The sequence below is a fragment of the Budorcas taxicolor genome, chromosome 22 (genome assembly GCF_023091745.1).
Source record: "Budorcas taxicolor isolate Tak-1 chromosome 22, Takin1.1, whole genome shotgun sequence".
Classification (NCBI taxonomy): domain Eukaryota; kingdom Metazoa; phylum Chordata; class Mammalia; order Artiodactyla; family Bovidae; genus Budorcas; species Budorcas taxicolor.
This window is the reverse complement of record NC_068931.1, coordinates 22,244,154-22,270,037: the sequence shown is the minus strand read 5'-3', so window position 1 is coordinate 22,270,037 and position 25,884 is coordinate 22,244,154. Positions and strand designations below refer to the sequence as shown.

The window sequence follows — 25,884 nt, the reverse complement described above, 5'->3', positions numbered from 1 at the left end:
AGGGTGAGCTCCTCTGTGCTTTCTCCTCCAGCCCCAGTTCTGGACCTCTCCCAAACATTCTGATCAGAGACAGAGATGAACGTGCTCAAAGCAGGAGTCAAAGGGATCAGGGACAATCCAGCCTTACTGTCAGGACGCGTCGTAGAGTCTTTAAAAGTGTTATAAGAGACTCCATAGCTTTGAAGCCAAAATTCGAGGACTTACTTGAGTTAAACTAAAAGCACAATTTTCTACTTTCTTGTCAAACAACTTTATTTGAGGCAACAACTGAAGTATAATTTAATTCAACAGGAAATATCACACTTGGAGGGAAAACAGAAAAAAAAAAAAAAAACCTCCTTCAATGAAAGCCAAACATTCTTTCCAAGGCACAGCACTGACATTTCCAGATTGACAGCAGGAGTTTGTTTCCATAAAACAAAATCTTGAGCCCAAAGTCTGCCTTGGGAAACGGTTTTCCACCTCATCTCCATTTCTCCAGGCTCAGGGAACGATGCTTGTGGCTTTCCTCAGGGCCAGGTAGCCCGTGACCACGTCGGATGGCAGCCGTCGAATGTAGGAGAACTCTTCGATGGTGCTGAAGCGCAGCTTGCTCTGTGGGTCCGTGTAGTTGGCCTGGGTGAGAAAACAGGCAGACCAGAAGGGTAGAGAGGTGGTGTTGGCAGTGAGATTCAAGTTAAAAATTAGTTTTCTGGTTTTTACTCAAAGTGCAATCAATGTATCTTCATGATGTCTGACTGTGTCACCAAGAACGCCCAATCACTCACTGTGGGAAAGACACGTTAATCTCCCCAGACTTGTGAGATGCTTCAGGGTACGGACAGGAAGGAAGGGGAATAACCACAGCAGACAGCTGGGGAATATTCTGCTTGGTGCCTCAGGGCGGCAGGCACCCGTCCAGACTGCACCCGCCCCCACTCCACTTACCCAGGGGTGCTTCTCTCCTGCTTCCCCCCTCCCCGCTCCCAAGGCTCTCCGAAGGGCTCCCCTGCAGGGCTGGGATGGCTACCCCCCCGCCTTCCACTGGAAGGGACTGCCATCAACACCTGCAGCCAGGGGCATTGTCACAACCTGCAATTCTGATCATGTCTTTTCTCGTGAAGTCTCTCAACGGCTCTTCTCTCTGCTCTCAGGACAAAAGCCCATGGCCACAGCACAGCTCCTCAGACACTGCCTGGGACGCCCCCTTCCCCAGCCTCTTCCTCAGCCACATGTCCCCTACTCTGTGGTTCCAGCTACCCTGGCTCTGACACCCTCCTTCCTGTCCTGCCCATTCGCCCTTTTCTTGCTCAGCAATCAGTCGTATCATCTGGGAAGCCTTATCTGTCCGTGTAGGCGGGTCAGGACCCCACCCTGGCGTTCACCTCAGCACCTGTCTCCGGTGGAATGCATATCTCTGCTGCTTTTACATTTATTATCTGCGTGACTCTGACTGAAGTCTAGGCTGGGAGGCTCCATGAGGCCAGACTCCCGTGGTCTGCTTATCACTGGATCCCAGCTGCACTGTCTCCTGACCGATGCAGAGCACACAGTGGGCCTACAGTGAGTGTGTGTCCCACGAATGAGGGATGGGTGGGTGAACGAACAAACAAACGATCAGGACGAGCGTGGAAAAGAGAAGTTGTTTCCGCTGACATATCAAACTTCTCTTTTGGCCTGTTCTCCCCATTTGCAAAGTGAAGAAAATACTCAGTCACTGTCTACCTCAGGGCACATGGCTCCTACAGACTTTGAAACAGAAAACATGAGGCTGAGTCATTTGGAATTCCTTTAAGAAATTAGAAAAGATGCCACTAATGTCTAGACAGATAACAGCCAATTACTCAAGTGTGGATTGCCTGTGCCAGCGCTGGTCGACTGTGTGGACCCAGACACCCAGTGATGCGATGATTTCAGGAGGGAGGGAGGCTGGGTGAAGAGGCAACAAGCTGAACAGACTGAGTCATGGGTTTCTCAATCTCTAAAGAGTCTCAGTTCCACCACGGGGAGCTGCCTAAAGCGTTTAAGGTCTGCATATCAGGAAACTGAGATTATTCCTAAAAAGCTAAGATTAATTAAAGCTCTATACAAAACAAAGCTTTGATCCTTTGGCTTAATCTAGCGACGCCTCTCTGTACCACATTTCCTTCAGTGACGCTCATGTAAAGGAAGGCTTAACTAGAAAAACAGCAGCGGGTCCCTTCAGAGGGACCACAAGGTGGTGAGATGCACTGACTGGCAGGGGAGGCTGCCCCGCAGTTCCCAGCAGAGGTGCTGGCGAGTGCATCTGGCTTTGATCATCTGGCCTTCGCGGATGAACCAGCCCTGGCCTGCCTCCATCTCTGCGGCTGCCCCACTCCCACCATCAAGCTGTGCTGAGCCGGCCCGCCCAAGTTCAGGCCTTACTGCCAGGAAGGCTGACTGACTGACTGACTGACTGAAGTCGCTCAGTCGTGTCCGACTCTTTGCGACCCCATAGACTGTTGCCTACCAGGCTCCTCTGTCCATGGGATTCTCCAGGCAACAGTACTGGAGTGGATTGTCATTTCCTTCTCCAGGGGATCTTTCTTCCCAACCCAGGGCTCGAACCTGGGTCTCCCGCATTGTAGACAGACGCTTTTACCGTTGGAGCCACCAGGGAAGTCCAGGCTGCTGAACCAATACTGCGGGACTCAGGGTACCGCTGCACCAACAGGAAGGTTGACATAAACGTGCACAGACCGGAGCTGACCGAGTGTTCTGAACAGAGGGAAGGAGGCCGGTGACCCCCCCAGAGATGAACGAGCAGGGAGCTGGACTCCTGTGGTCTGTCCTCCTCCGGACTCCGTCCCTCCAGCCTGAATGAAGCCAAGGCCCCCTCCCCAGAAGGCAGGGAGCAAGTGGCTTTAACGCCTCCCTTGTTGCAGGGAGCTGGGCAGCGAACGCTGGCCCCCACCTCCCCCAGGACCAAAGCACTTTCCACAGCCTTGTAACCGGGGCTCAACACAGGTGTGACCCTGCGGGCCTTCTGGCCAGGCCCCCACACAGGGAAACAGCCCCTCACTGGAACAGATGCGTCAGTGTAAACACAAGCCTGGCTTTATTTTTTAATTACATAAGTTTAATTTATACAAGTAGCAGGTGAACATATTCTTTTCTTTTAAAAAAAAGAAAGAAAAACACTGCCAATAAGACTAAAGTCTCCTTTTACAAGTCTGCCTGCCTGCCAAGCAGGAGACTTGGTTCGATCCCTGGATTCGGAAGATCTCCAAAGAAATGGCAACCCACTCCAATGTTCTTGCCTGGGCAACCCCATCAACAGAGGAGCCTGGGGGGGCTACAGTCCATGGAGTTGCAAAGAGTTGGACATGACTTAGTGGCCAAACAACAACAAGTCCTTTATCTTCCCCTGTGGAAACCACTGCTCGGCAGGCACCTTTCCAGACTTTATATATATACTCTTACACACACACACACACACACACGCACACACATATGCCAGAGAAGCGCCCAGTGCCTGGGTATTGATTCTTACTTGGCAGTACCATGCACTTACACTGCTCTGTACCACATCTTAAAAGTTTATCCATGTTTTTACATATACATCAACCTCACAGAACAGGATGAACCCCTGACCCCTACCCCACATTGAACGCATGCTCAGTCACTTCAGTTGTGTCCGACTCTTCGCGGCCCTATGGACTGTGTAGCCCACCAGGCTTCTCTGTCCATGGGATTCTCCAGGCAAGAAATACTGGAGTGGGTTGCCGTGCCCTCCTCCAGGGAATTTTCCCGACCCAGGGGTTGAACCGCGACTCTTTAGTCTCCTGCATTGGCAGGTGGGTTCTTTACCACTAGTGCCCCCCGGGAAGCGACCCCCACCCCACCCCGCCCAGGTTGACCTTTATGTTGCTTTCAATGTTTTCCTTGCACCTTTTCTCCTGAGCATTTCTGCATGAAGCTCCTTGTACATACTATTTCTCTAGGGCACTGGCTGGAAGACAAGTTGTTACATTGTAGGCCTCTACTTCTCCGTCTCCCTAGGTAGTACCATTTGTTTTCCCAAGAATATGCACCAATGTAACTCCCATCTCAAAACAACCATAGGAAGTTGTCCATTTCTGTATGTTGGTGGCAAGGCATAGAAGCCAATGTCTTCATTTCTCTCCTATCCAATGGGTCTTTTTTCTAACTATCAGTGAAACCGAATATCTACTTATCAGTTTCAGTGAAACTGAACATCTGCATTTCCTCCTTGTAATTGTCTATTCATAATCTTTTAGCTGATTCTTCTATGGGATTGCTCCCTTCTCCAGGGGATCTTCCTGACCCCGGGATCAAACCTGAAATTGTAGGCAGATTCTCTACCATCTGAGCCACCAGGGAAGCCCCACAATGATTTGGTAGAGTTCTTTGTATATTCAGAATGTCTTAATCCTTACATACAGTGGAGCAAAAGGTTATGAATAACATGACAAGTCCTTTACCAATGGCATAAAAAGGCCTGGAACAATGCTTTTCAACATGAACAAAATTCCCTGGTGGCTCAGACAGCAAAGTATCTGCCTACAGTGTGGGAGACCCGGGTTCAATCCCTGGATCAGGAAGATCTTCTGGAGAAGGAAATGGCAACCCACTCCAGTACTCTTGCCTGCAAAATCCCACGGACAGAGGAGCATGGGAGGCTACAGTCCAAGGGGTTGCAAAGAGTCGGACACGACTGAGTGACTTCACTTTCAATGTGTAAAAACCACTGTGCTAGCAGTGGATGAGCTGCCTGGTAAACGGTGAGGATAAAGCTATGTTCCAAGGGGCCACCCTCCAAGTCGTAAACCATGGCTGCTATAAGCTCAGCACAAAATGGAACAGGGAGAAATTTCCACTTTGGGCCAGAAAAGAATAACTGGTGCGAGACTAGTTCTCCTTCCATAAACAACTATTAAAATGGGTCAAATATACAAGGCAACTATTCTCTGGCAGGAGACAGGAGATAGCCTAAAACTACACTTCTCTCAAATGGAAGCTTCCTCAGGGGACCTTTCGGAAGAGACACACGCCCATGAGTAGACGAAAGGAAGAGCCCACCAGACGCACAACCCACACACACCACTCCCTTCCCCCACCCCCACACACTTCTCCTCTCCCTGTTTCTTAGGCTCATTATATTTAAGGTCTGTGTTAACAAGTCTGAAGAGTATCTGTTCCTCTCTGGAAGACAAGCTAAAAACATACAACTAATCCAGAGAGGAAAACTAATTTTTAAAAAAATGTTTCCTAGTGTAAAATGTATATCATTAATTTAGCTTGTTACAGAGGTTGGAGTCATATATTTTCATAAAAAAGTAAACAATTTAAATGAGGTATATGGGCTTCAAAAAATGAAGTGTCTCATTATTTCCACAGTTATGGGAAGAAGCCCACCTTCCAAATTTAATAATAATGAAAAAGCGTGACGAAGTTCTAGAAACTTCTATACTTCATCCACATTCTGAAAATAAGGAAACAAGATTCTCTGGGGTACACTGAGGTTCATGGACTTGCCCAAGTCCCACTCATCGAACCACACTGCTGGTTTTCAAACTGTGTCCCCTAGAAGCACCATAGGGGTCCCTTTTTTGGGGAGTGGGCAGAAGGACAGAGGACCAGATCCACACGGGCCCACAGTGAGCAGGTGGGCTCCAGGGGATTCTGTAAAAGCTCTCATTTGGAAAAGTGATTCTGATGCTTAAAAATAAATATGAAAATCACTATCTTTACCGTAGTGCCTCTTTAGAGAAGTTTAAATTTTTTAAGTACAATCATCTCTAAGATGTAAGGAATTTTTTAAACTTTAGCCAAAAAAAAAAAAAAAAAAGTTTCTTTCATGTTATCTCATATAGTTAACAAGGAGAGGAAAGGAAAGTAATACTCAGGTCTCCTGCTTTCTGGAGCAATGCCTGCTCCAGGCTGCCCACACGGATGCCTCAGGTTGCTGCTGCTACCTTTTAGTTGCTAAGTCATGTCCAATTCTTTGCAACCCCATGGACTGTAGCCCACCAGGCTCCTCTGTCCATGGGATTCTCCAGACAAGAATACTCAGAATGAGGTTGCCATGTCCTTCTCTCGGGGAGCTTCCTGACCCAGGGATCGAACCCGTGTTTCCTGCATGGCAGGCAGATTCTTTACCTCCGAGCCACCTGGGAAGTCCCTGCTCTTGGTCACTGCCACTCTTAAATAACTGCATAAATGCTTCTGTACAAACCCATCACCTGTTCCCAGTACACGAGCTCCAGGCAGGACCAGCGTTGCTATTTACCACGGTCTAAACAGAGGGTACAGTGAAATTTCCTTTTCGGTTCAGTGTTGTATGACATAGAGGTGTGCTGATACTCACAAGAAGACCTGAAACATCAGAATACTTCTTCGCTGGTTTAAAGGATGGAGGAGCATCAATACTGAAGTCTGGAAAAAAAACAACAAGACGCTAACTAAACTGGCTTTAAAGCATTCAGATCCCTTCCCCTTTTTCCCTAAAAATATTGCTTGATAATATTCCCAAACTTTCTACTTTGTGATTAAGTGCTCAGAGAATTCTCGGGGAAATAATACAGGATGCCATAGGCCAAGCACAGGCTTCAAGTATGGCTCTGCCTTGTCCCCGGGGACCCTCCACTCCAGCAGAACCACCAGAAAGCTCATCTGCCCACAAGCTGCTTTCACGGTCTCTGGCTACATGGGCTGATGGTGATGAGGTGTCAACAACCCACTAATTGGATCTGAGCATCCGGACACCGGAATGTCCACACCCAGGCATCTGACTAGCTCATCTGTCATCAGTCTGAGTCACCCCCACGAAACACATGCCGTGGGGCAGGAGATGGAAGGAACTTTGAACCTGTACTTTCCACTGAAGTTAAGCAGAACATACAACAGACATTCGGAAATACTGTAGTATAAAGCGTTCACTCTGAAAAACACTGGCTTGGAGAGTAAAACAGAGCGGGCCCTTTAAGCTGCTGGTGAGAAACCCTCCTAAAGCTTGGGCAACCTTTTACTTGGAAACACATTTTAAGAGTAGACTTTTGAATAAGCAGTTTGTCTAAGAGCAACACCCATATCATCATATCTGAACCTGCTTCTCCAGATTGAAATGTTAACAGTGACACTAAAAACCACACCTCCATGACAACGCCAACACACACAGATTCAACACAGAGCATAAAGCTATGAGGAAACACACACAGAATCTCCCTACATTGGTACCGCTGTAGAATTCCTAAGCTAGAAAGTGTTTCTCCATGAACGCAAACACAATAAGATAACGCGGGTTTGTTATAAGAAGGTTCCTAGTCTGAACATTATGAACACATAGGAGGGTCTAGACAGCTCACAGTTGGGATCATTCAGTTGCCATGGCAATGCCCTTTCAGCAGCCAGGATCTGTTTCAGGTTCTTCCAGGTTCTGTTCTTCTTGCCAGCCACTGCACCACCATGGCCAGAATGCTCGAGGCACAAGCGTGGATTAGAAGAAACAAAAATCAATGGAGACGATCATTTCAGAATCTGACATTTATGCTTATTCATAACTGTAATAAACCTTTCATTCAATCAACAGTCAGTGTACCCTAAGGCTTTAAAAAAACATATTACACCATATACCTTAAGCTTACTTATAAAAAAACACAGCTTTTGGATTTTTAAAACGCATGAGTTAGTCTCTGATGGAATAGAAATAAAGGGTTATTCTTTTAATATGCACATAGAAAATCACATCCTTTATTGGGTCTAACTTTATGAAATTCACTCATGAATTTCTCACTACTTAAAAATAAGTTTACTACAAAGTTAGATTTAAACACATGACCACATCTCTCAATTCCCTTCTGAGGGCCAATCTCCACCTTGTAAATTATTGGAGCTCCAGGAAAACCCAAGGAAGCCTCCCTCATGACACAGCAAGCTTTCCGGAAATTTTTTTCTTTTTTGTCTTGTGAAGATGACAAAATGAAATGGAAAGAACACAAAAGTTACAGGCATTATCAATGCTGTATTTTCAAAGGTAATTAGTGAAAAATAAATTGGAACGGTATAATCAGAATCATGGAATTTATCCTACCCCTCAAGAACAAAAGAAAGAGGCACCTGTATCTACTTGATAGCACCAGACCTTAGATGTGCCTAAAGAAACTAGCGAGGAACATTCCTCCTTTAGTTAATTACTGCACACCTCATCTAAGTCTCACGAAAAAAGGAAGGCGAGCAATCATCCTGGAAATGACAGCCTAAAAACAGTATCACTGAATGAATTCCACAGAATCCTTGGGAACTGGGAGAGCCACAGGAAGGGCTCTCCTGCCCCCAGACCTCAAACCACAGTCCCTGGAGGAGGGCATGGTGATGCAGACTGAAGGAGAAAGGCCACCATCACTGCCCGGGCTCCAGACCGACTGAGTGAGATCAGAGGCCGAGGCATAGTTGTTTGGTTTTTTATTTATAAAACACCTTAGATGCTTCTGACGGTGCAGGAGACCCGGGTTCAATCCCTGGGTCAGGAGGAAACCCTGCAGAAGGGAATGGCAACCCACTCCAGTATTCTTGCCTGCAGGAGTCCACTGACAGAGGAGCCTGGTGGGCTACAGTCCATGGGGTCGCAAAGAGTCGGACATGACTGATCAATGGACACTTTCACTTTAGATGCTTACCACAAAGTTGGGATCCTTAAATGGCAAAGGTTTGGCAGCTTTCTCCATGGGTCCTGTGCTAAAATCAGAGGGCACCATCTTATTCTCACTCACACCATCCATGCTGATACCCTTAAAACAAAATAAGAATAGTATGAGGTCAGTGTCCTTTAGCTGAGCTCCCTAACTCAGCAGTCAACAAGATGTAAGATGGCAGCACCAGACACAGGAGAGGAGACAGGGTGCCCGGAGCCCCAGCGGGTGGTCTGCATGGGGTGGGGTCGGGGGGAGAACCTGCCAGGCTGGGGGCCGCACCTGTCCGTGCAGAGGCCACAGTGGAGGCAGCCGGGACTCCAGCTGCCAGACGTCCTGGCTCTTCTGTGTGCCAAGCACGGAGTCCTACCACTCACTACAAGGTGAAAACTGAGGCTCAGGCAGACAGGTTCAAGGCCCCACAGTAACTGCCTCTGGATTCAAATCCAGTTGGGGCCAATGCCAAAGCCCCACCATCCCCGTGACTCCATGTGGCCCCTGCTCCTACTGATCTTGTTAAATTGTGTCTTGAAACATTAAGGTGGAAAAGATCCAGTCCCTTGAAGGGTCTCCAGTCAGAAAACCCAGGCTGGTGCTGGTACGCTTCAGGGCACAATAGAATGCAGGCATTTTGAGCGAGGAGAATAGACAGAGAGGAGGCAGGGGGCCTCGGGTCAGCTGGCTGTGGCAGAATGCTCTGACAAGCAGGCTCCCGGACTTTAAAACAAAATGCCTTTTAAGCTAAGAATCAAGAAGAAAAAAAAACAAGCCAAAGCAAGAAATCACTTCTGATTTGTACTGCAATTTCCAATCTTCCCAGACTGCAACAAACGTTTTTTAATGGATACATAATTTATACACAGTGAAACGCACAGATCTTAAGTGTAGGTTTCCTGAGTTTTGCCAAATGTTTCCATTTGCATAAGCCAGGTCCCTGTGGAGACAGACTATTTCCATCTTTCTCAGAAAGTTCCCTCCAGCCCTCTCCTGGTCAGTATCTTCCGCCCTCATGGACCACCACTGTTCTGAATCCCACGTTACTTTGGCCTGTTCTCGAACTTTATGAGTGGAATCCAACAGCACGTGCTGTTCGCTGTGTTTGGCTTCTTTAGCCCGGCATACAGTTTTTGAGGTTTATCTATGTCACAGCATGGACTGGTGGTTTGTTCCACAGAATGTGTACACCACTCTTAAGAGCAGTATTCCCCTGTATAGGATGTACCACAGTGTGTTTACCCATTTTCTTGCTGATGAAATGTGGGTTGCTTTCAGCCTTCAGCCATTATAAAGCAAGCTGCTGGCAACATTCTGTACAAGCCTCTGCATGGATGTACGTCTTTCATTTCTCCTGGGTAAGCACCTACATGTGATATGGTCAGGTTACACAGTAAGTACGTGTTTAACTTTGTAAGAAACTGACTAGTGCGTGCGTGTGTAGTCGGCTCAGTCCTGCCCCATTCTTTGTGACCCTTTGGACTGTGACCTGCCAGCCTCCTCTGTCCACTGGATTTTTCAGGCGAGAACACTGGGGTGGGTTGCCATTTCCCTCCTCTAGGGGATCTTCCCAACCCAGGGATAAGAAAACTGACATACCACTTTCCCAAATGGGCTGCCCTCTTTCACACTCCTAGCAGCAGAGTGCGAGAGTTCTGGCTGTATGTATAGATTCCACCCCCACCTGCCCCCCTAAAATGGCCTTCATGTGGGGGAAGGAGGGAGGGGGAGACGGGGACCACTCACTCTGTTCAACAGTCCCCTGAAGGGTCTCTCCTCAGACACTTCCCAGACTCCTCTCCAGGGTCTCCCCTCCCTTCCCCCTCCCCCCCACCCCCCCAACCCTGGGCCTGTGCACCCTCTCCTCTGCTCAGGACCCCTCTGCTATCCGGATGGCCCCTCCCCTCATCTGTCCCCTCATTCATAGTTTTTCCTAACTTTTCTCCTCTCCAAGGCTGCTCAGATGTCCACTCTCTAAGAACTAAGATCCCTCCGATTCCTCATCCTTTCCCCACCATTTGTAGCCCTAGTTCTCTCTCTTCCTTCTCCTTTCCACCCCTCCCTCCCACAGCCCTTCCTTCATCGGGCCCTTCCTCAGCTCTGGGGTTCAGAGGAGGCCTGGGGCCCACTCCGTTCTCTGCAGCACACTCAGTGACATGCTCTTAGAGGTAAGTTTGATGTCTGTCCCCTGTTGACAGCTGCCCAGGGCTTCCCACCACCCTTGGGATCAGGCACAAATGCTGGCCTCCTCTCCAGCCTCCCCTCTCACTCCCCCTCCCTCCTGTATTTAGTATTTTCTGGTCCCCAAACCCACGGAGTCATTTTCTGCCAGCATAAATGGTCTTCAGTGTTTTCCATTTTTTATTTATGCTTCATAAAAATTTCCGTTGGGATTAGCTCATGTCAGTTTTAATTTTACAAGAAAGGTAAGATCTAGCATTTTGTATGTAACTAACTTCTATTACCCTTGTGATTTTTCCTTCACGGTCCTAAAATTTCTGCGGGTATTAATATATGTGTCCTGGGAGACCCAATTGGATGGAGCTTTGATTTTTTCCCATCACATTTAATCAGTAACCAACATTACCTTGTGTAGTTTTGGCCAGTTGTCAATGCTATTTTGTGTTGACTATCTGTAAGAGTAATATCATAAATTGGATAGATAATTAACAGCTGTATTTAAGTCTTGGTTAGTCAACGAAGGGCTTCCCAGGTGGTACGAGTGGTAAAGAACCTACCTGCCAACGCAGAAGACATAAAAGACCTGGGTTCAATTCCTGGGTTGGGAAGATTCCCTGGAGTAGGAAATGGCAACCCACTCCAATATTCTTGCCTGGAGAACGCCATGGACAGAGGAGCCTGGTGGGCTACGGTCCATAGGGTTGCAGAGAGTCAGACATGACTGAAGCGACTTAGCATGCAAGTAGTCAATGAAACGATAGCAGCTTTGTGAAACAGGCAGGGAACGACAGACTGGAACAAGGAGACACAGAGGAGAGAGGTGAACAGATGAGGAGAGGGGCCGATCCGGGAGTGAGAAGGCACAGGGGCCTGAACATCCGGCTTCACCAACTGGCCCAGTCTTCCGTGCCTGCGTCTAACCCAACATCTAGCACAGAGAAGCACCAAATAATCACTGGCTGATTAACTGACTGGAGTTCAGGAAGAAGACGATGCAGCGTAACTCTGTCAGCGTCCGTTTTTGAAATGCATATGTTCAGGGGTTCACAGCAAGGAATCGCCTCTGGATGGGAAGCAGCAGCCAAACCCAAAGAAACACAGGAAGGCTAATTCAGAAATGACTGGGTTTGGTTACCTGCGGGTGCAAGGGAACAGGGTGGAAGTAAAAGAGGAGTAAACATCTCCGAGTATAGCTGTCCGTAGTTTTGACCTTTTGAGGCATGTTAAAGTTTCACATACAAATAGACGGACAAATCCAACAAGCAGGGGGCAGCAGATAGGAAAAATGGAATGCAAACAAGAAACCAAATCAACCTGAGGTTTGAGTGAATAACACAGACACACTAAAAGGGAGGAAGGGAGAAATAACGTTAATGATATGAACACAGTATTCCGAACATACAACTCAAGGTGAGAGGCAAAAAGAACCATGAACAATCAGGAGGTTTGTTTCTCCCAAGAGGACAGGTTAATAGTTCCGAAACTACTTAATATGCGTTCTAAGATGAGGCAAATAAGGAATGAGGCACAGCTAGAATGAACCGCGTGCTACTGGACTGAAATCACAGGTTCATGATATGAATTCATGAGTTTAACATATAGATAGAAAGATAAACATGGAAATGGGGACTTCCCTGGTGGTCCAGTGGTTTAGAATCCACCTTCCAATGCATGGGACGTGAGTTCGATCCCTGGTTGCGGAACTAAGATCCTGCATTCCACAGAGCGACTAGCCCACACGCCACGACTAGCGAGTCTGCGAGCTGCGGCTCCTGAAACCTGCATGCTCCGGGCCCCATGCTCCGCAACAAGAGAAGCCTGAACATCACTGCTAGAGAAAGTCCACATGCTCAAATGAAGACCCAGGGAAGCCAAACTTAAAATAATGAGAATAATAAAGAAATGGATACAGGGGCATGGGGGACAGTCATACACCCACTCACACACATGAGCCCCTACATTTCCTAATTTCTTCCATGGAGATAGCTAGAAACATGTCAACCGCAAATCGGCTTGCCAAGGGCATTTGCCATCCGCCTCTGCCGAGGACGGAACCCCGTGCTGCTGCGGCTGCACATGCCCTGAAGGGAGTTCAGGGTGGAGAACAGCAGCGAGGCCCTCTGTGCTCCAGGAGGACTGGTGGACAGCTCCTTAGATACGAATTCTTAGGAACTGAGTTCATGGTCCCAATCCTTGCACCTCCTCCTATCTACAAAAACACTAGATCCCTTCACGGCGACATCAGCTCCTCTTGACTAGAGGAAAACCTTTTGTAAGATCAGCATTTGATTGCATGGAACTCCTCTTCACCAAAATCTTATTTATTGACCTTCCCCCACTACCTCTCTGGAGCAGTTTCTCAGAGCTCTTTGAGGTGCTGTCTCCCAGGCTGCGGTCCTCATTTTGCCCCAAATAAAGCTGAACTCACCACTTTCACATTGTGCATCTTCTATCAGTCAACACACAACAGGCACAACAGTGCTCAGATCCTGGTTTCCAAGTATTGTTCTCCAAGAACAAGGGATCTTTGAAGAAACGGCTGATTCCAGGACTGGGGCAAGAAAGTACATCATGAGTTTTTGGTGCCGGAAGGTAAGAAATCACTTGTATCAGTTTGCTAGGGCTGTGTAACAAAATATTAATACCACAGACTGGGTGGTTTAAATAAGAAAAATTTAGTTTCTTAAGGTTCTAGAGACTAGAAGTTCAAGATCAAGATGTCAGCAGGGCTGGGTTTTCCTGAGACTGATCTCTTTGATTTGTGGATGGCTGTCTTCTGACTGTGTATACACGCCCCTATGATAGCCTCCCTCTTCTTATGAGGACACCAGTCAAATCGGATTAGGGCTCCACCCTATGACCTCATGTAACCTTAACTACTAATGGCCCTATTTCCAAATGCAGTAACTTTCTGAGGCATGCTGGGAGTTAGGCTTTTAACAAATGAATCTTGAATGAACACAGTTCAGTCCATCATGGCACTCGAAAAATGCCACAGGTAAAGTAAAAGACACAAGAGTCAGTTTGAAGAGGTTCCCACTAGCCAAACCTGGATAATTTGCTCAACATCATCAGTCATTGCTGCTGCTGCTAAGTCGCTTCAGTCGTGTCCAACTCTGTGCGACCCCATAGACGGCAGCCCACCAGGCTCCCCCATCCCTGGGATTCTCCAGGCAAGAACACTGGAGTGGGTCGCCATTTCCTTCTCCAATGCATGAAAGTGAAAAGTGAAAGTGAAGTCGCTCAGTCGTGTCTGACTCTTTGCGACCCCATGGACTGCAGCCTACCAGGCTCCTCCATCCATGGTATTTTCCAGGCAAGGGTACTGGAGTGGGTTGCCATTGCCATCAGTCATTAGGGGAATATAAATCAAAACCACAATGAAATATTACTCCATACCCACCAGGATGGCTCTACTCAAAGGCATAATAACATGTGTTGGTGAGGATGTGGAGAAACTAGAACCCTCACACACTGCTCGTGAGAATGTACAAAGGTGCAGTTACTTTGAAAAACAGTCCAGTGGGTCCTCAAAAGTTAAGCACAGAATTATCATATGACCTAATAATTCAAGTCCTAGGTACTTACCTAAGAGAACTAAAAACAAATGTTTATGCAAAGACTCGAACATAAATATTCATAGAAGCATTATTTATAATAGCCCAAAAGTACAAACAACCTAAATATCCATCAACCAATGAGGTTGATGCATAAACAAAATGAGGTTCATCCATACAGTGGAATATTCTACAGTTGTAAGAAGGAACAAAGTACTGATACATGGTACAACACGGATAAACCCTGAGTATATTATGCTAACTGAAAGAAGCCAGACACAAAAGGCCACCTATTGTATGGTTGCATTTAGCTGAGGCACCTAGAGTAGTTAAATTCACAGAGATAGAGAGTAGGCCAGGGGTTGTCAGGAACTGGCAGGACAGGGGACTGGGGAGTGCTACTACCAGGCAGGGCATTGCTTTTGGGGGTCACGACACCAGCGAGGAGCAGGCCGGTGGGTGTGGACTGCCAGGACACAGGGCCTATAGGGCGGCCCATGTTAAGGGAGAGAGAGAAAAACAACTCTAAGAACTACATGGTGAGCATCAGGTCAGACCAGAAAAGCCCAGCCAGCTGGGGCCAACTCGAGAAAAACAGGTGGAATGTGAAAGAGGTTTCCTGGGGCCAGATCCACTTTAAGATTCAACTTCACTGAGTTTTTCATAAAGAAAATGACTGCTTACATAACGCTGTTTCTACCTGGGAGAAAAGAAACAAACGGAACTGCTCAGAAGCAAAGAGGAGATACTACAGGGCAATGAAGAACCAGGCCCAGAGTGCTCTGCTGGTGATTCCAGAACCATCCACGGAGCATGCCTGGCTCTCAGGGCACCATCCTCAGGAGGGGCGTCAGCTTTTTCTTCTGGACCAAAAGTGTGTGTGGTGTGTGCTAAGCTGCATCAGTCCTGCCTGACTCTGTGCGACCCTGTGGACTGTAGCCCGCCTGGCTCCTCTGTCCGTGGATTCTCCAGGCAAGACTACTGGAGTGGGATGTCAGGCCCTCCTCCAGGGGTCTTCCCAACCCAAGGATCAAACCCAAGTCTCTTGTATCTCCTGCACTGGCAGCAGGGTTCGTTACCTGGGAAGCCCCCAGCTCCTAAGTGGGGAGGCTCAGAGGTGCTGGGTGCACAGTGAAATCCCGGAGGGAACACAACATCCCTTTGATAAGGGTTGTTTGCTCCCACGTCCTGGAAGGCCCAGGAGGACGCGGCAGGAATGCCTCACTAGACTTGGGCTGCTGAGGAACGCAGGTGCTTTGCAGCCCACGTGGGTTGGGAGGGCCGGGACCCCACCTGGGAGACAGGCAGCGGCCAGAGGGAGGAAGGCAGTGTGAGGAGAGGGTGGGGGCCTCTGTGCCGGCCGCTCCAGCAGCAGGAAGGAATTGACAAGGCCGCGCTCCAGCCCCGACTCCAAAATCAACCGAGCCCTCCTGTTTGTCTGATCACCTTTTCCTCGTCGCTTCCCAGTCCGCAGGCCAGACCTCCAGCAGCTGAGGCGGGGACAGGAAAGGACACCATCCTGACACCAACTGGGCCACTGTCGATCCGGGGCCGCTTCCTGACCCTAAAACAGTGACTGCTGGCTTCCCTCTCTGAGCAGGTGCAAAGAACACGTGGCTCTGGGCCCAGGGCTGGGTGCTCTGCTTTTCTTTCCCCTTTAAACCCACCCTCTGTGGTACTCCACCCTCGGTCTTCCCTTCCCCTGGGCTTCTGCCAAGCTGGACTCCTGGGTCTGTCAGGACGAGATGAGAGGGGAGGATCGAGTCCGGGAGGCAGGGCGGCGGTGAATACACGACTAGGCCATTATTAACACTGAGAGACTTTAGGAGCTGAACCGCTGAAGACACGACTGCCCTGCGGTCAGGAAAGAAGTGATGCCTGGCCCTGAGAGGTGTCCACTCTCTGCAACACAAAAAGAGCTAAAAAGACCCTGATGCTGGGAAAGCTTGAGGGTAGGAGAAGAAGGGGACGACAGAGGACATGAGTTTAAGCAAGCTCCGGGAGTTGGTGATGGACATGGAAGCCTGGTGTGCTCTAGTCCATGGGGTCGCAGAGTCGGACACGACTGAGCGACTGAACAGAAGTCCCAAGGAAGAGAAACCCAACCCGCCAACAAAGGAACACCTGACGACCCCTAAGTGACTTCAGAATCAGCCAGGCCTCAGCTCGCCTGCCTGGAAATCCCACTCACACAGCTTCGTGTCTCCAGGGCCACTCACAGGGTCCTGACTCCGACCGAAGGGTAACTGGGGCCTTCTCTCTGTGTTTACACAGAAAGAGACAAATGTCCTCTGTCTTATTATGTAAGAACCCAACGCCCAGTTACATCTATCTAATAGTAACCTAGATTCAAACACCTGAGCCTAGTCTACAACTGCAGGGCTACTGTAGGGTTATTACTTGAAACAGCAAAAACGTGAGACGCAATCTAACATCCAATCAAGTCAATTAAGTAAGAGCACTTAATTCCTTGTGAAGACAATCAACACAGAGAAAGGGCCAAGAAACAATGCTAAGCGGAAGGCAGGGCCCACAATGTTATACACCAAATACAGTTTATGAAAACCTGTATCTACACGTAGAAAACACAAATTATCATAGTTGTGGGCGAAGAAGACTGGCTGGCGTTTTATGGCCACTTTAAAAATAGAAAAAAGAAAACTAATAATATGATTTTTTCAAAAGGTGAGGTAGAATGATTACTTTCTTAAATGAATAAAGCAAGCCAGTCTAGTGTTCTCAAGCTGCCTCCAATGACAGAAGGGTCTCCTGTCTCCTGTACTCTGCACTAGGCTTCTAAAGAAGCAACTGTTGCCTCTCAACTTATATAGATGTTATGATAACTGCGTCTCCATCATAAATCAGCCTATTAGGTAACCTATTACCTAATTAGGTAACCTATTAGTCTGTAGGTCAGTTAGGTTCCTCTGTAGATTTTATTAACCTGAATAGCCACTTGGAAAATATAAACTGCCCTGTATTCACAGAGAAGGACTTGCGGACACAGAGGGAGGAGAGGGTGGGATGAATCGAGAGTATCACTGACATATATATAGACTACCATGGGACTTCCCTGGTGGCTTGGTGTTAAAGAAACTGCCCACGATGCAAGACACCTGGGTTGGATCCCTGGGTCAGAAAGATCCCCTGGAGAAGGGAATGGCAATCCACTCCAGTATTCTTTCCTGGAAAATCCCATGGACAGAGGTCCATGGGGCCACGAAGAGTCAGACACGACTGAGTGACTAACACACATATACATATAGACTACCATATGTAAAACAGATAGCTAGTGGGAATTTACTGTATAATGAAGGGAGCTCAGCTCAGGTGCTCCGTGATGACCTGGAGGGGTGGGATAGGGGTAGGAGTGGGAGGGAAGCTCAAGAGGGAGGAGATGTATGTATACTTATAGCTGATTAAAAAGCACGTTAAAAAGCAGAGACATTACTTGGTCGACAAAAGTCCATCTAGTCAAAGCTATGATTTTTTCCAGTAGTCATGTATGGATGTGAGAGTTGGACCATAAAGAAGGTTGAGAGCCAAAGAATTGATGCTTTTGAACTGTGGTGCTGGAGAAGACTCTTGCGAGTCCCTTGGACTCCAATGAGGGCAAACCAGTCAATCCTAAAGGAAATCAACCCTGAATATTCATTGGAAGGACTGATGCTGAAGCTGAAGCTCCAATATTTTGGCCACCTGATGCCAGGAGCGGACTCATTGGAAAAGACCCTGATGCTGGGAAAGATTGAGGGCAGGAGGAGAAGGGGGCGGCAGAGGATGAAATGGTTAGATACCATCACTGCATCAATGGACATGAAGTTAAACAAACCCCAGGAGAAAGTGAAGGACAGTGGAGCCTGGCGTGCTGCAGTCCATAGGGTTGTAAAGATTCAGAAACAACTTAGCGACTTAACAACAAGTAGCTGATTCACGTTGTTGTACAGCAGAAACTAAGGCAATATTGTAAAGCAATTCTCCTCCAATTTTAAAAAATGCCCTGTATTGATCTAATAAAATCTTTCTCCCACCCCAAAGCATTTCTCTGCACCTGGGATATGGTTATATTAGAGATCTAATTATATCTTCTCAGATGTAGAGCAGTGAAGAGTGATGTTAAGACAGGCAGTCAAGAAAACGAATGTAGATGCTGGGTAGTCCATTTGTGTCTCAGTACCCACTCTATCACTGTGACCACAGAAAAGTTACTTAACCTCTCTATGCGTCTGTCTTTTTATCTGTAGGATAACAATTCTCAGAGGGTTGTTCGGAGAATTAAATGAGATAGCAATTAGAAAATACTTAGAACAGTACTTGGTATACATAGTAAGTACCCAATAAATATAACTATTATCATTTGTCACGATTTCTTTCACTTTAGCACAGTGTATCTGTTTTTCAACCCAACTTAACACTAGTCATTCAAAGTATCAGGACCAAAATGGATGGGAGGTGGCACTTTCCAAATTATAATGTAAGTAATCAATAAAAATGTTAGTTACACTGAAAATTTAAATCCAAACAGAATTGTAGTTTTGTGACAGATGTACTACTTAGCAAGCGCAAACACTAATGATTTCTGCTGAACTAAAGATTCATCTTGATGAAATAATAAAACAAAACTGTTGTAGTACTCAAAGTATTTAATATCATTTTACATGGCTGACATAAATGAGACATCTATAAATGCTTTGCTCCAAATACTTTTAGGTCAAAAATATTCCCTTCAACCCCTGAGGATTTCCAAGCAGTAAGCCCTTTATATTTCATCCATTCATTCAATTTCACTTCAGAAAAAGCATGCACCCTCTGGAAAAGTAAAACCCACCTTAACAATCCATCAGGTTATTTTCACTAATTTCAAAAAGCACTCTAATGTCTATGTGAGTGTCCTGTGTAAATTTTTAAATCCCATGAAAGGTTGACAGACACTGGTTTTCTGGTTTTTGTTTTTTTTTTTGTAAGACACAAAACAGCTGAAACGACTGAAGTAGGGAAATTTAAGATACTGAAAGATCTGTAAATTCCCTTTTAACTCAATAACTATGATCATTTATATAGAAAAACACTCATTTCCCACTGATGACACTTTGAGCATCCTGACACTTGGGCATAGCTCCGATTCTGGAAGGCCTTCCCCAGTCAAACCGTCCACTCCTCAAAGGCCGCCTCTAGTCCCTCTTCTCTCCACCTCTCCTTCTCTGGTGACCATCTCCGGCTCTGAGTCTTCATCTTCCTGTGTCCCACCACTAAGGCGCCAATACCAGAAAAGACCCATAACTCGCTTTGGGGCATGGTTAGAAATGATGAGATTTTCCCATTTCAGATATGTGACAGGTAGAATTCAGAGACGGCCCTTAAGATTCCAGGTCTCTGGTGTATACACACCTTGACCCCGTTTTTAGGCAAATGCTAATGTATGTACAACTGTGAAGGGATCTGTGATATATTGAAGGGAAATGCAACATATATCTTATATTTGAAATAAAATTAAGGTCTCAGGTCAGCTGATCTTAAAGGAGACTATCCTGGTGGGCCTGCCCTAATCATATATACTCTTTAAAGCTGGGCTCAGAGTCAGAGACAAGAGAAGTCGGAGACATCTGAGGAGTGAGAGGGATTAGACACAAAAGAGATTCTCAACAGCTGGCTTCAAAGATGGAGGAGACCGTGCGGCAAGGAACGTGGACGGGGACGAACTGACAGCCAGGGGACAGGGACTTCAGTCCTACCACTGCAAAGAACTGAACTCTGCCAACGATCTCAATAAGGCTCAAAAAAGATCCTCCCTCAGAGCATCTACCCAACAAACCAGCCCAGCCGACACTTTGATTTCAGGGATCAGGGAACCAAACCTATCTCATTGTGCCTGGACTTCTGACCTACAAAACCAGGAAGTGATAAACCGGTGTTATCTAAGCCACAGAATTTGTGGTCATCTGTTATGATAGCAGAAGAAAACTACTATAATATATGTAGGTCATTTGCTCCTCCTGGAAGGATTTTGGGAGGCCAGGGACAAGCGATAATCCACTGAAATAACTTAAGCATACTGCTGGAGACAGAACAGACATCAATACTTGCTGACTGAACTCAACATAACTGAAGGCTGAGGACAATTTAGGAAGATTCCAGGCAGCCCTCAGGGCAGCACTGTGCTAATGCCTACATTCGCTGCGGACCAGGGAACGAGGATGCAATGTCATGTTGGTGGTGGTGTGGTTTAATCGCTCAGTCGTGTCTGACTCTTTGTGACCCCATGGACTGTAGCCCACCAGGCTCCTCTGTCCATGGGGATTATCCAGGCAAGAATACTGGAGTGGGTTGTCATGCCCTCCGCCAGGGGATCTTTCCAACCCAGGGACTGAACCCGTCTCCTGCCTTGCAGGCAGATTCTTTACCACTGAGCCATTTGGAAAGTCCTGGTGCTATGTTAGAACAGGGGGGGAAATCTAAGACTTCTGGAGTCAGAAGACAATTTTTTTTTTCCTTCATGAGATACTGAGGGTGGGAGTCAGGTAACTGGCTAGCCACCTCATTAGTTAAACACCAGCCAGGGAGAGGTGAACAAAGAAGTCACTATTCCCGGGAATGCCCTTCTCTTTCCAGCCCAAGAAAAGGCTGAGGCTGCTGAGATGGGGGACACCTACAGGAAGAACCTAGGCAGCCCTTCCCATTACTGAAAGCTCTAAGACCAGCAGGGTTGTGATGTCCACCCATTGGGGTACTGGAAATCCCCCCATTCAGAAGGCATTCATCCACTTTCTGAAGCTTGCTGTGGTGGTGGGAATTGATAAGCAGTGCTACCTTGGGTCAAGACAATCATTCCTCTCAATAGGTACTGACTACATTCTTTGGTCTTGGCACAGCTGGATATCAAAATGCACTGAGCACATACTGGGAGAAAGTACTCACAACGCATAAATCTGGCCGAGAACTCCGTGTGTGCTAGTGTATGCCTGCTAAGTCACTTCAGTCGTGTCTGACTCTTTGCAACCCCTTGGACTGTAACCCACCAGGCTCCTCTGTCCATGGGATTCTCCAGGCAAGAACACTGGAGTGGACTGCCATTTCCTCTTCCAGCCAAGAATATATCAAGAACTCTTATACTTTAGTTCCCTGGTGGCTCCGTGGTAAAGAACCCGCTTGCCAACGCAGAAGGCTTGGGTTCGATCCCTGGGTCAAGAAGATCCCCTGGAGAAGGAAATGGGGGAAATACTGTTTCAAAAACACTGTTTCACAGAGAAATCCAAACACACACAAAATATGCTCTGTAAGAAAAGAAACAGTGTTAGTCACTCAGTAGTGTCTGACTCTTTGTGACCCATGGACTGCAGCTCACCAGGCTCCTCTGTCCATGGGATTCTCCAGGTAAGAATACTGGAGTGGCTTGCCATTCCCTTCTCCAGGGGATCTTCCCAACCAAGGAATCAAACCCAGGTCTCCTGCATTGCAGCCAGATTCCTCACCGTCTGAACCACCAGGGAAGCCCTATGCTCTGTATGATTCCATTTATATTCTGCTCAAAAAGACAAAGTCAGTCTATGGTGGAAGAAGTCAGAGTAGCAATTACCTCCAGCTGGGAGGGAAGAAAGTACCAACTGGAAAGGTCACCAAGGAATATTCTGGGGCTCTTAGAAATGCTCTCTATCCTAATCTAGATGGTGACCACATAGGCCACATATGTAAAGTCACTGGTCTATACTCTTAAATTTTGGCATGTCACTGTATGCAAATCATACATAAATATTTTAAACGGAAAAAAGTGCACTACCAATTACCAATGGAGAAAACCATAGACAGCTAATATCGCTAGACTATCCTTCTGGGTGAAGGATGCTACACCTTGTGTTGGAGAGCACAAAGTTAACACACTCCATCTTTGCTCTCTCCCGGCTTTAAATAAAATACGGGAGCCAAGAAAAACACTTATCTAACCAAGCTACTCTTGTGCTGTAAATACTTTTCTGGAATCATGGAGCCCGGATCGACCAGATGCGGTGAAGTCGTGCCAGGCGCTGTGCTCAAGAGCTTTACGACCATGATCTCACTGAATCCTCATAACAACCCCATGAGGTAAGACCAAACCCACTCTGGGGCAGGGAAACTAAAGGTCAAAAAAGCACTTTCCTGAGGATGAGGGAAACCATCCATAGTAATACATCTTTATATTCCTCCACACGGTTCATTAGGGAGCTCTGTACCTCACAGACATCTGGTAAATGTCTGAAGAAAGGACCAAGGCGAGACACACGCGAACTTCTGTTTAACTGAAACTCACATTAAGAAGTCCAGAGCCTCGCTCCAAACGAGACTTCGACGGGAAGAGGTGGCCCTACGATTAAGGCAATAACAGCCTCCCCACCTCCCCTGTTCCCCTTCTGGACAATGCAACGCGGGTGGTTCTTTAATCAAACCCGACGTAGGCAAAGTAAGAAGGTGCAGAAAAAAAGTTTCACTTTTGCACCAGAGCCCGCATCTACCAAAGAGGTGTGAGTGTACCGCCCCGCCCACACGAAACGCCCAGCCTCGCTGAGCCCCACCCACTCGGGCCCGCGCATGCGCCCTCGAGCCCCTTGGAACGGGGGGAGGGGTGGGCTTCCGCGCACGCGCAGATTAGGCGAGTGACAGCGTACCTGCGTAAAGCCGGAGGCGGACGCCTTTTTCTTCTTGCTGGCGCTGTAGCCCCCGGCGCTGCTGCCGTTGTGGGAAGGACTGGCCGGCCTCTTCTTGCTGTTCCGGGCTATCCCCGGAGTGGACGTGGTGGCCACAATGGGAATCTGAGCCGCCATTCCCACCCTGAGCCTTGCTCCTCCCCCCCTCCCCACTCGGGTCCCGGTGCGGGCCCTGGAACTTCCGGCCCGCTGTACTTCCGTCTCGATGGTTTGAAAACCTGGCCCGGACTCGGAGAGCATGCGTTACTTCTCTCTGGGCCAGATCTAAAAGGCGGAGCTCGGAGCAGCCTGTTCCTTCCGGGCGGGACGGCGTCTGCCAGGGCCGAATGCAGCTCCTCCCGCGTGTCGACGCCGGGCACGTGCCAGGGCGTCCCCAGGGATGGAGGATTAGACCATCCCACGATCTGTTCTGATTAAGTGGATTTTTTAAAAGTTAATGAACACGTTGTCTCTTCTCAGGTCAGAAGATTGATCCCTTTTGTTGTCTGTAAGTATACAAGTAAGGGCATTGTCTGTGGACCAGTACTGCTAGGCTCCTGGCTCTCTCCTTAAACGCAGCCTTGTTGCTCAGAAGTTTGTGTTTCATGGTACCCAGATAAACTTGAAGGGTAGAGTGGCTGCTAACCTTGTAGGGGTCACCGACCCCACTGAGCATCTGAGCTCCCCCTCCACACCTCCTCGTGCAAATGTACTGTTCAGTTCAGTCGCTCAGTTGTATCCGACTCTTTGCGACCCCATGAATTGCAGCATGCCAGGCCACCCTGTCCATCATCAACTCCCGGAGTCCACCCAAACCTCTGTCCATCGAGTTGGTGATGCCATCCAACCATCTCATCCACTGTCGTCCCCTTCTCCTCCTGTCCCCAATCTTTCCCAGCATCAGGGTCTTTTTAAATGAGTGAGCTCTTCACATGAGGTGGCCAAAGTACTGGAGTTTCAGCTTCAACGTCAGTCCTTCCAATGAACACCCAGGACTGGTCTCCTTTAGGATGGACTGGTTGGATCTCCTTGCAGTCCAAGGGACTCTCAAGAGTCTTCTCCAACACCACAGTTCAAAAGCATCAATTCTTCGGCGGTGCTCAGCTTTCTTTATAATCCAACTCTCACATCCATACATGACCACTGGAAAAACCATAGGCTTGACGGACCTTTGTTGGCAAAGTAATGTCTCTGCTTTTTAATATGCTCTCTAGGTTGGTCATAACTTTCCTTCCAAGGAGTAAGCTTCTTTTAATTTCATGGCTGCAATCACCATCTGCAGTGATTTTGGAGCCCCCAAAAATAAAGTTAGCCACTGTTTCCACTGTTTCCCCATCTATTTCCTGTGAAGTGATGGGACCAGATGCCATGATCTTAGTTTTCTGAATGTTGAGCTTTAAGCCAACTTTTTCACTCTCCTCTTTCACTTTCATCAAGAGGCTTTTTAGTTCCTCTTCACTTTCTGCCATAAGGGTGGTGTCATCTGCATATCTGAGGTTATTGATATTTCTCCTAGCAATCTTGATTCCAGCTTGTGCTTACTCCAGCTTGTGCTTACTCCAGCCCAGCATTTCTCATGATGTACTCTGCATATAAGTTAAATAAAGTGAAAGTGAAGTTGCTCAGTCATATCGACTCTTTGTGACCCCAAGCACTGTAGCCTACCAGGTTCCTCCATCCATGGGATTTTCCAGGCAAGAGTACTGGAATGGGTTGCCATTTCCTACTCCAGAATATCTTCCCAACCCAGGGATTGAACCCAGGTCTCCTGCATTGTAAGCAAGACGCTTAGACATACTCCTTTTCCTGTTTGGAACCAGTCTGTTGGTCCATGTCCAGTTCTAACTGTTGCTTCCTGACCTGCATATAGGTTTCTCAAGAGGCAGGTCAGGTGGTCTGGTATTCCCATCTCTTTCAGAATTTTCCACAGTTTATTGTGATCCACACAGTCAAAGGCTTTGGCATAGTCAAAGAAGCAGAAATAGATGTTTTTCTGGAACTCTCTTGCTTTTTCGATGGTCCAGCGAATGTTGGCAATTTGATCTCTGGTTCCTCTGCCTTTTCTAAATCCAGGTTGAACATCTGGAAGTTCATGGTTCACGTATTGCTGAAGCCTGGCTTGGCGAATTTTAAGCATTACTTTACTAGTGTGTGAAAAGAGTGCAACTGTGCGGTAGTTTGAGCATTCTTTGGCATTGCCTTTCTTAGGGATTGGAATGAAAACTGACCTTTTCCAGTCCTGTGGCCACTGCTGAGTTTTCCCAATTTGCTGGCATATTGAGTGCAGCACTTTCACAGCATCATCTTTCAGGATTTGAAACAGCTCCACTGGAATTCCATCGCCTCCACTAGCTTTGTTCGTAGTGATGCTTTCTAAGGCCCACTTGACTTCACATTCCAGGATGTCTGGCTCTAGATGAGTGATCACACCATCGTGATTATCTGAGTCATGAAGATCTTTTTTGTACAGTTCTGTGTATTCCTGCCACCTCTTCTTAATATCTTCTGCTTCTGTTAGGTCCCTACCATTTCTGTCAAGTGTACAAGCAAACATTAAAAAGTTCACAGATCTGCTTAAACCTTTATAAACTTAGGTGGAATACCACCACCACCCCCGCCCTCCTCAGTTACTAGCCATATACTACTTTATATGCCTTCAAAATTTTGTGACATAAGTTACCTGGTTTATAATTGGTAGGCTAATTTATTTGGCTTCTGCTGGAACATAAGCTGTATGAGGGGAAACCAGTTATGTTTTCCTCTCTTTTTTTCCCCAGGTTCGCAAGTACCTTGCAAGTCGTTGTTACATTATATGTGTTTTTATAATGAAGTAATTAAAAACTGAAT

The 25,884-nt window shown here is 47.3% G+C and overlaps 1 protein-coding gene across 1 annotated transcript; it reads right to left on the bottom strand.

Annotated features, from left to right (window-relative positions):
* Positions 1-234: 234 nt before the first annotated feature.
* On the bottom strand, positions 235-23,210 carry INO80C (INO80 complex subunit C). Its single transcript, XM_052660441.1, has 5 exons — positions 23,020-23,210; positions 8,640-8,750; positions 7,329-7,440; positions 6,332-6,399; positions 235-615 (listed from the first exon to the last, which is right to left on the bottom strand). The coding sequence occupies exons 1-5, from the start codon at positions 23,173-23,175 to the stop codon at positions 484-486; spliced, it is 579 nt and encodes a 192-aa protein (XP_052516401.1). The 5' UTR covers positions 23,176-23,210; the 3' UTR covers positions 235-483.
* Positions 23,211-25,884: the final 2,674 nt, after the last annotated feature.

Excerpts from the sequence above, each read along its gene's own strand:
- INO80C (XM_052660441.1), bottom strand. The coding sequence starts at position 23,175 with ATGGCGGCTCAGATTCCCATTGTGGCCACCACGTCCACTCCGGGGATA. Across the intron at positions 6,400-7,328 it reads GCAACTGAATGATCCCAACT|ACTTCAGTATTGATGCTCCT; the intron begins GTGAGCTGTCTA and ends TTTTTTTTCCAG. Across the intron at positions 616-6,331 it reads CTGATGTTTCAGGTCTTCTT|GCCAACTACACGGACCCACA; the intron begins GTGAGTATCAGC and ends TTTCTCACCCAG.